This window comes from Oncorhynchus nerka, linkage group LG20 (genome assembly GCF_034236695.1).
Source record: "Oncorhynchus nerka isolate Pitt River linkage group LG20, Oner_Uvic_2.0, whole genome shotgun sequence".
NCBI classification, from domain to species: domain Eukaryota; kingdom Metazoa; phylum Chordata; class Actinopteri; order Salmoniformes; family Salmonidae; genus Oncorhynchus; species Oncorhynchus nerka.
The window spans coordinates 62,289,221-62,299,436 of NC_088415.1; the positions used below are offsets into that span (position 1 = coordinate 62,289,221).

Below are 10,216 nucleotides of genomic sequence, written 5' to 3' on the forward strand. Positions count from 1 at the left end.
TCGGATGTGTGCTCATCGGTGCTTTGTCTACGCGTCCGTCGAGCTAACAGCCCACCGCTTCATTTCTAGGAAATAGTAAAGATGTCTGGCTCATCAAACCTCGTTGCGATGAAGAAAATTGTCCAGCAGCTGCGTTTTGAAGCGAGCATAAACAGAGTGAAGGTAAGAATCTATTTCACACGTAAATCTATTTGGTAAACATGCCCACGAAACTAGTCCGAGCTAGCGAACATCGGTAACGTTAGCTAGCTAGCGCTAAGGGCGTGGAATCTAGGCACACAAATGGAGATCTAGCCATGAAAACACAATCACAAACGCCCCAGGATAATTATTCCCAACAGTCATTGAACAGCAGGAAAAGCCTAACGTTAATTCAAGCATCTGTGTTCACACCATACTATTGACAACACCCATTTTTAAGGAGGATATTTACAGACTTGCAGGAGTCTAGCTAGTTAGGAGTGCAACAGGTAGAGCTTCCCTTTCACAGCTATATTCCTTTGTCTTTTCAGGTGTCCCAAGCAGCTGCAGACCTTCAGCAGTTCTGCATGCAAAATGCCCTCCAGGATCCCTTGCTCACTGGGGTGTCCTCCAGTACAAACCCCTTCAGACCACAGAAGGTGTGCTCCTTCTTGTGAGGAAGACACACAGGACAGACCACAGCATTCTTTGGTGAGTCTTTCTTTTTTGGTGTATGTAGTCCTTTGGAGAATCTCAATTGCATACTCCTCACGACCTCACCTTCTCAAAACCCATTGAAGATGGTTGGAGGTAGCCTGACTACTTACAATTATTCTGCTGCTCTGTCTTTTGCTACATACTTTAATCAGAGACTGAAGTCATTTGTGGTGACAAAGGGAATTGTGCAAAAGTCATCAGCGATTGGATTATCTCTATCCAATCAGAGGATCAAAGACTATTATGAATTTTCAAACTACCGCTTTACCCACGTGTGTTCTGTCTCTGGCCCAACCCATTGGTTTCTGGACCAATTGTGGACAGCCCCGAATGTGTTTGGATTTGGTGAAGGGTCAGGGAGCTACTCAGATCCAGACACATTGCGGAGAAGAAACTAACGTCTGTGGGCGTAGCGTTTGGCTGGAGCAAGGAGTCTGGGTGGGTAGGGACCTCCTTGCTTTCTCAGCCAATGGGTTTTGAGAAGGAGCATGCAATTGAGATTATTGCCTTGATTGGCCTGTAAGCTGCACTAAATCAGTAAAGTGAAACAGGTTATCTACTCCATGCTAGTCTTTGATTGCGTTACAGATAAATACCTGTTTATTTAATGTGCAAAGTATCACATTGTACCTCTGTGTTTTCCTGTCTCGCAGGCCTTCGTTTTGATGCTACAGGGAAAAAGTTGACCTCAACACTGCTCCTCATTGCCAATGGCAAACCACTGCCACATAATCTTATGAAGTGTAGAACATGTCAGGAAGACTTGCCATCTATTCTCAGCCAACCGAGGATACGATGAGAAGGGTTTATTTTTCATGGCACTGTGTGGTTTTCAAGTAAATGATTGTGCCTTTTCTATTCTATTTTATTCATTGTTCTTGACTTTTTGTATTTAGAAATTAACATTCTTTCTCTACATGACCGTGTTTTTGCTAATTGTTCTTGGGTAAGACTGACAGTGTTACATCTCAAATCTTTACTTAAGATGCAAGTAGTTTCTAACAGCAAAATGTGAACAGGGCAACTTTACAATACAAAAGGCAGCAGCATGTCACTTATGCGTGATAAAAGCATCCACATCAAACACGAAATAAAATGCCATATATTTAAGAATAAGGAAATCAAAGAACACATTCAGCAACCTATATCCCTGTGCTTAAATTTACAATTGACATGCATAATGTTCATAGATGCATCTTTTGATTAAGTTAAATAGTGGCTTATTAGAAAAAGAAAAATGGCTGTAATGGAGGATCAGTAAGTATGGTTCAAACTAATTACCATCCAGTCTTAGCCGGCATCAAACTATTCCATAGTTTGATATATATATATACTGATCAATGGTAGAAGAGAGCCATCACAGTCAGACATCTAGTGCACCGTTTGCATCCATCTGAAAAGGATCGTCCACTATTAAATAACCCATTCAGTTGAATCTGCTTGATTTGCTTTGAGACTAACTCTTCGGGGAAGAAAAAATAAACCTGTAATTTTTAAGACCTGTAAAATGATCTTATGTCCAAGACCTCAAATAATTAAAGTCCTTGTTTGGTTTCATAAACTGATACCACTCAGTTAATAACCAACAAACGTAACGGCTCAAATCATTTGGCATCTGTTAAGTTTAGGTAAAATAATATTTTCAGAAGGATGCAAGATGCAACCACGCAAGAGTTTTCTAAGCCCAGTCTTCCACTGTCCTCTTGGGTCTATAAATCTCTTCGGACTGGTCTGTCCGTCCTGCCTCGTGATTATCTTGTCACGCGTTGAGCATGCAGTGGTGCATTAGCATTACTCTTCAGGTGCTGAGTTTGAAGTGGTTTCACGTGGTACTCGTAGATCTTCAGTGCTGGCCCCAGTTTGATAGAAAGACCAGTCAGGACATCATTCCGTGTCATCAGGAGCAGAGACTTGCCATCGATTTCCTACAACAATAACAAATGGAAGGGATTGGGAAGCTCTTACCCACACGAAAGAGAGGGAAGAAAGAGCAACTTGCAAGGTTAGTAAATTACTATCTTTACCTGGTCCTGGAAAGCAGTAGCCTGCTCATCAAATCCTGCAGCTTTGAAATAACTGACGACGTCAGTGAATGCCCAGTCTGCAGGGTCCGGCAGCTGGCCATTCTCCGCCACACTAGAAAAAGACAGAACAGGAAAATGGGTATAGGGACAAGGCAGGAGGACAGCACACTCTTACCCCTTATCTACAGCCTCACAATTAAAACCCCTAGACTCTAGACTTACAGTTTAGCTTCCACTGATCCATTTGTTTTGTTCTCCATTCCAGCTAGAGGAAAAAAAGAACGGTGAGATGGAGATATGGATAACCAAAAATACAATTGAAGCCAAAGTATTAGGTTTATGAAGAAACATGAGGTCTGTCATAAAGTGAACACATTCACTACTTACTTGAAACGTGTGTTCGTTGTAATAGGACGTGTCAAGAGGTTACCTGGATTTGGTCAGTTGTTTCTGAAACCTTAAACTACAGAGCGAGCATCTGATATACGGAGTGTTGAATAGAGAAGTCGTTTTTTTGAACCATTTCTTTGAAATGCTGACACGCATAAGTAGAGTACTCAGTTGCTAAGCAACATAGATGTGGGCCGCTTGATACTGTGGAAATACTATGGTACAAATGCATAGATCAGAAATCGCATTCAATAATGCCAAAAAGCAAATCAGTCTTCAATGGATGATGGGCAATAGGGTTCACATAACATGGATAGAATCATCACATTAGTCTGTGGATTCTGACCTGATCCAAAGCCATGGAATGCGTTGCACTCAGATTTTGAGTCCAAATATCAGAGACGGGAGCAATTTTAAAGCTCCCTGATCTGCACGATTAAAACTTCCATATTCAGTGTAGCTACTCTACTGTACCTACGAGACTACCAGTCTTGGATGTTCTGTAGTTTATCTTTGGAAAGCTCATTTCCACCAGAAGCATCATTCATATAGTTTAAACTTTAGACACTGCATTTCATTCAGGACTATACACATCTGTGGACAGAAATATAGCTGATGGTGATGACATTGTAATATTACACTTAATAAACAGTCAACAATGTGTAACAAAAGTCAGATGTAGTAAAAGAAGAATGGGTATACATGACAAACTTTGAATAATTAGTCATTTAGGATAGTTTATTCAATATTACTATAGTTTACTACTGAAATTATATCATTGCATCATTGCCAACGTTGTGGTTGTCTATTTGACACTTACCTTTTTATTGCTAATTCGTGAGCTAGTTGGTTTCCTTTTATAGTTCTTAGGGCGTAAATAAATATCCGGTTTATTCACGATCGTGTGCTTGTCGCTGTGTAATTGATCTATAAACCACCTGAATTGCTCATTCAATTTTTCGGATATGTTGAAAGGACCTGCGAGTCGACACTAAGACAAGAAGCTCGTGAACAGGCGCACACACCATTCTCAAACCTGACTGGCCAGTTCGTAGCGAATGGGACAGGGTTCCGGTTTAGAAGCACGGTTTTGTACTGATCCTACAGTTTTGCTTCTGTACTGCAGTTTAACTGATGCTCGGCCCAGAAAGACAATTTCCATACATGGTCACATAGAGAAGTCAGATTAGAAAACTCCCAATTTAGTCATCACCTTTGGGTCTTATGTAAATGTGATATTTCATTTTTTTTAAATACATTTTAAACATTTCTAAAAACCTGTATTTGCTTCGTCATAATGGGGTATTGTGTGTAGATTGAGAGAGAAAAAAACCTATCCATTTTAGAATAAGGCTGTAACGTAACTGTGGAAAAAGTCAAGAGGTCTGAATACTTTCCGAATGCACTGCAAATGGCCTAAGAATAGCATGGAAAACTACCAGAAAGCAAGAAATCCAAAATGAAACCCTTCCTAGACAACTTTATGGCCCCCACATTTCATCACAATAAGGAAGATGTAAATTTGGGTGTACAAAACATTAACAACATTGTGACAAATTGGCATCCTCATCCAATTTTTAAAAAGACACAAAAACAATCCCAAAAATAAATAATAGTTTAATTATGATTTGCAAATCTATAACAGAAAAACGTAGGACTATCCAGCCAAAAACAGAGAACCAGAATCTGCGCCTTCAGTATTGGGCAACCCTGAAAGAATAGACTCCAGAACAAAAAAAGAACAACACATCAGACATCAACCAATGAAATTGAGGAATCCATTAATTCAAACAACTTTTGGGAAAGTTAGAACTGCCTAAACAAACCACACAGAGGAAAAATGTGCTATCCAAAATGGTGACTAATTGAAAACTCACTTTGAACAATTACATATACATATTAAAATAGATTCGGAACAAACAAAAAAATAGATGAAAAATGTCTAATTCTTGAATCAGCCATTTAAGACAACCAGAACCTGTTAGTTCTGTTTGGGTTATTGGGGTATCTATAGTAAAACAAAAATACAGCTTGTGGTCATGACGGAATTTTTAACGAATTTATCAAATTCAGACCACAAATTTAGCACTGCAACACTCAAACTATTTAAAGTTTTGAATGTAGGGGCCGGCCTACCGGGTGGCACAGCGGTCTAAAGGCACTGCATCACAGTGCTCTAGGTGTCACTACAGACCCGGGTTTGATCCCGGGCTGTATCGAAGACGGCTGCGACCAGGAGACTCATGAGGCGGCGCATAATTGGCCCAGCGTATTCCAGGTTAGGGGAGGATTTGGCTGGCCGGGATGTCCTTGTCCCATCGCACTCTAGCGACTCCCTGTTGCGGGCTGGGCGCCTGCAAGCTGACTGTGATTGCCAGCTGGACGGTGTTTCCTCCGACTCATTGGTGCGGTTTAAGCGAGCAGTGTGTCAAGACGAAGTGCGGCAATGTAGAAAATAGTAAAAATAAAGAAAAACCTTGGAATGAGTAGGTGTGTCCAAACTTTTGACTGAACAATCAACAGCCAACGGGTCTCACTCTCTAAACAACACCAAAATAAAATGCCTCCTGTATGCAGATGGCCTGGTGCTGCTGTCCCCCACAAAAGAGGGGTTACAGCAACAAATGGATGATCCGCAACAATTCTGGCAGACCTGGGCCCTGACAGTCAATCTCAAAAATAACATTTTTACTGGGCTTCACGCCTATACAACACACACACACCTACACATTTTTGGGACAAAAAAAATCAGCTCTACAGGGAACTTCAACCTGGCCGTGAGTTAACTGAAAGACAAAGCAAGGAGGGCAATTAGACATACCCATTAGGATCTGGCTCAAAATATTCAAATCAATAATAGAACCAATTGCACTATGGCAGTGACGTGTGTGGTCCTCTTACAAAACACGAATTTGACAAAAGGAAACAACACCAAATTGAAACCCTATCTGCGGAATTCTGTAAGCACATCCTCAGACTGCAGAGAAACTCAAAACAGTGCATGCAGGGCAGAATTAGGCAAATTCCCTCTTCCGATTCATTAATATTCCAAAAAATAGCCACCAAATGTTATAATCATTTAAAAACAAGTGACCCCCACTCCTACCATTTACAAAATTCTCAAGTGCCAAGAGTTGACCATAAAGAAGAGCCATAAGCTAGCTGGTCCTGAGGCTTAATTCTCTAACCACTCGCCTCAGGACAGCACATAGAAAATCTGTCCCGTCCAAATGATCACAAAGCAAAAATAGAAATATCACCTATTGGAAAGAAACCACAAAAATTGAAGTAAACTTCAATGCTATTTGGCTCTAAACAGACAGTACACGGTGGCAGACTATCTGACCACTGTGACTGATAGAAAACACTATGTACATACTGTGAGCACAGCCTGGCCATAGAAACCGGTTGTCACAGGCAAACCTGGCTGCCCGGAGAGGACATGCTGTGATCATTCTGCCCGCAGGAAGAGATGGAGACAGTGCTGCATTTTCTTTCAAACCTTGACAGATATACTGACATAAGATATACATTCTTCCCAAAAATGTGAAAACAATAAGAAGAATTTGAAAATCTAAATGAGACACAACTACATACTTGGTGAAAAAAACTAAATTCTGTCTTTTAGCAGCCACATTTGTGTCCTCCTGCCGCAACCTGAGGGACAGCCAGTTGGAAGTGTAGTGTGATTATTCATATCGGTATATTCTTTATTCATTTTTGTTGTTGTAATTGCTCTTATTATGATTATCGCTATCATTATTATTGCTTTATTACAAATAGTCTAGTATATTCCTGTCTTTGACCATTGTCGCTATATGTTTACTTTGACACTAAGTGTTTACTTTCCATGTCAATAGAGTATACTGAATTGAATTCATTGAGATGGCCAATTCGGCGGAAAATCTGTCTCCCTCCAGCAGGTGGTGATTTTTCTTTGTTTCGCCCACCAAGCAAGGAGTTTTATATGAAGGTTCGAGGGTGTCAAATTTGGTCAACAAAAAAACGTATGGCTTATTAGCTACATGAGGTTTATTTTATCGAATAGAGGTTTTGTAATGCTTAAGTTACCAGTGTACTGATATAAGGACGTGACATCCAGGCAACTTTGAGAAAAACACTTTATATTGGAGTTGTCTCGAGATGGCTATGCATATTCATGGCATGAGGCTAGTAAGCATAGCATTTCTCCCCATTGAATACAGGATGTTGACGTCAACAATCCTCATTGAATATTTAAAGGATTACAATAATGAGATGTATCCACTAATCCAAAGAAATGATAGGCGGGAGCTAGACAGCCAGCCGGCTTGCTTTGTGGACAACGACTCCCATTGTTAGGGCAGAGAGACATGCATCTTGTCAATATATCCATAATCATTGGTATAAACCAGATGAAACTTGGATATAGATGGTCAATGAATCGAGACCGGTGTCTGTCATCATTTGGGGTTCACACTCGCCTGTCTCGATCAATAAGAGACTACTTGAAATAGACAAGATGGTGGCGTACACATGAAGCAAAATGTTTTATTTTAATAACTGAGCATTTTCTAAATTCAAACAGAACCCCTGCAACTGGACATTGACATTTTATGACACTCCTGTTTTCACGAATCGAGGACGAAGATGGCATGGGGAGGCAGGTAGCCTAGTCACTGGATCGAATCCAGTAACCGAAAGGTTGTTGGATTGAATCCCCGAGCTGAAAAGGTAAAGGTAAACCCGAGAGAGTTACCTCTGCTGCAGAGGACAAGGTCATTAGAGTTACTAGCCTCAGAAATTGCAGCTCAAATAAATTCTTCACAGAGGTCAAGTAAGAGACACATCTCAACATCATGAAAATAATATATCTTGATTTGATCTTGATTCAACCGCCTGAGTTAATACATGTTAGAATCAACTTTGGCAGTGATTACAGCTGTGTGTCTTTATGGGTAAGTCTCTAAGAGCTTTCCACACCTGGATTGTGCAACATTTGCCCATCATTTTTTTCAACAACCATTTTCAGGTCTTCTCATTGATTTCAAGCAGATTTAAGTTAAAACTGTAACTCGGCCACTCAGGGACCTTCACTGTCTTCTTGGTAAGAAACTCCAGTGTAGATTTGACTTTGTGTTTTAGGTTATTGTCCTGCTGAAAGGTAAATTCATCTCCCAGTGTCTGGTGGAAAGGATTTTAACTGTGCTTAGCTCCATTCCGTTTATTTTTTATCCGTTTATTTTTTATCCTGAAAAACTCCCCAGTCCTTAACGATTACAAGCATACCCATGACATGATGCAGCCACACCATGCTTGAAAATATGGAGAGTGGTACTCAGTAATTTGTTGTATTGGATTTTCCCCAAGCATAATAATATCCCTTCAGGACAAAAAGGTAATTGCGTTTTGACTTCCTTCTTTTCATTGTTCATTTTGTTAGTATTGTGGAGTAACTACAATGTTGATCCATCCTGAGTTTTCTCCTATCACAGCCATTAAACTCTGTAACTATTTTAAAGTTACCATTGGTCTCATGGTGAAATCACTGAGTGGTTTCCTTCCTCTCCAGCAACTGGGTTAGGAAGGACACCTGTATCTTTGTAGTGACTGGGTGTATTGAACACCATCCAAAGTGTAATTAATAACTTTACCATGCTCAAAGTACTCAATGGCTGCTTTTTTTTTTGGAACCTCCCAGGTCTTTGTGGTTGAATCTATGTTTGAAATTCACTGCACGACTGAGTAGTCATTCAAAAATCATGTTAAACATTATTATTGCACACAGTGAGTCCATGCAAATTATTATGTGACATGTTAAGCACATTTTTACTCCTGAACTTATTTAAGCTTGCCATAATAAAGGGGTTGAATACTTATTGACTCAAGACATTTCAGATTTACATTTTTAATTAATTTGTAAACATTTCAAAAACATCATTCTACTTTGATATTATGGTGTATTGTGTGAAGGCTAGTGTAAAAAAAAAACACACATTTCAATTGAATCCATTTTAAATTCAGGCTGCAACAACAAAATGCAGAAAAAGTCAAGGGTTATGAATACTTTTTGAAGGCACTGTAGATAAAGATTTTGTTGTGGCAGAGCAAGTTGGACTTTATCACTATGTACTATAGCGGGCAGGGTGATGAGCAATAGGACAAAGCAAACCATTAACAGATTGCATCCAGATGGTAGCAGGTAATAACCAATTCCATCATAACATTAGTTAATGATCATATGTTATCCATAGTTATATAACACCCATTGAGGACAGAGATCAAGCCATTGAGGGAAAGACCAACTGCAATGCAGGAACATTTTAATTTTAAATAAATCCCCATTTATAACAGCGTGGAGCCAATTAATCTCATACGGTCCTTGTAACAATTACTCCGAGTGAATGTACAAAACATTAGGAAAAACCTTCCTAATATTGAATTGCACCTCCTTTTGCCCTCAGCACAGACACAATTTGTCGGGGCATAGACTCTACAAGGTGTCAAGTGTTCCACAGAGGTGCTGGCCCATGTTGGTCACATACACATGGTTAGCAGATGTTATTGCGATTGTAGCGAAATGCTTGTGCTTCTAGTTCTGACAGTTCCGTAATATATAACATGCAATCTAACAATTCCGCAACAACTACCTAATACACACAAATCTAAGTAAAGGAATGGAATAAGAATATATACATATAAATATATGGATGAGCAATGACTGAGCGGCATAGGCAAGATGCAATAGATGGTATAAAATACAGTATATACATATGAGATGAGTAATGCAAGATATGTAAACATTATTAAAGTGGCATTATTAAAGTGACTAGTGATCCATTTATTAAAGTAGCCAATGATTTCAAGTCTGTATGTAGGCAGCAGCCTCTGTTAGTGATGGCTGTTTAACAGTCTGATGGCATTGAGATAGAAGCTGTTTTTCAGGACAAGGCTTCTCACAGTTGTGTCAAGTTGCCTGGATGTCCGTTGGGTGGTGGACCATTCTTGACACACACAGGAAACTGTTGAGCGTGAAAAACCCAGCAACATTGCAATTCTTGACACACTCAAACCGGTTTGCCTTGCACTTACAGTACTACCATATCCTGTTCAAAAGCACTTAAATCTTTTTTCTTGCCAGTGTA

General features: G+C 39.8%; 2 protein-coding genes across 3 annotated transcripts; one reads left to right on the forward strand and one right to left on the reverse strand.

The window, feature by feature from the left end:
* The first annotated feature begins 2 nt into the window (after window positions 1-2).
* LOC135559486 (guanine nucleotide-binding protein G(I)/G(S)/G(O) subunit gamma-5) lies at window positions 3-1,599 on the forward strand. Its single transcript, XM_029623366.2, has 3 exons — window positions 3-162; window positions 513-672; window positions 1,332-1,599. The coding sequence occupies exons 1-2, from the start codon at window positions 82-84 to the stop codon at window positions 636-638; spliced, it is 207 nt and encodes a 68-aa protein (XP_029479226.1). The 5' UTR covers window positions 3-81; the 3' UTR covers window positions 639-672; window positions 1,332-1,599.
* LOC115102923 (sterile alpha motif domain-containing protein 13-like) lies at window positions 1,331-4,958 on the reverse strand. Of its 2 annotated transcripts, XM_065005668.1 has the most exons (5): window positions 3,913-4,958; window positions 3,090-3,165; window positions 2,925-2,967; window positions 2,703-2,814; window positions 1,331-2,603 (listed from the first exon to the last, which is right to left on the reverse strand). In XM_065005668.1, exons 3-5 carry the CDS (start codon window positions 2,960-2,962, stop codon window positions 2,430-2,432), a joined length of 324 nt encoding a protein of 107 aa, XP_064861740.1. In that variant the 5' UTR covers window positions 2,963-2,967; window positions 3,090-3,165; window positions 3,913-4,958; the 3' UTR covers window positions 1,331-2,429. The 2 variants fall into 2 exon arrangements, with proteins under 2 accessions (XP_064861740.1, XP_029479230.1); XM_029623370.2 differs by lacking the exon at window positions 3,090-3,165.
* Window positions 4,959-10,216: the final 5,258 nt, after the last annotated feature.

Bases quoted from the DNA above. Each gene is read 5' to 3' on its own strand.
- LOC135559486 (XM_029623366.2), top strand. From the start codon at position 82: ATGTCTGGCTCATCAAACCTCGTTGCGATGAAGAAAATTGTCCAGCAG. The intron at 163-512 runs GTAAGAATCTAT...TTGTCTTTTCAG, and splicing joins CGAGCATAAACAGAGTGAAG to GTGTCCCAAGCAGCTGCAGA.
- LOC115102923 (XM_029623370.2), bottom strand. From the start codon at position 2,962: ATGGAGAACAAAACAAATGGATCAGTGGAAGCTAAACT. The intron at 2,815-2,924 runs GTAAGTCTAGAG...GTCTTTTTCTAG, and splicing joins GGATCAGTGGAAGCTAAACT to TGTGGCGGAGAATGGCCAGC. The intron at 2,604-2,702 runs GTAAAGATAGTA...TTATTGTTGTAG, and splicing joins CTACTGCTTTCCAGGACCAG to GAAATCGATGGCAAGTCTCT.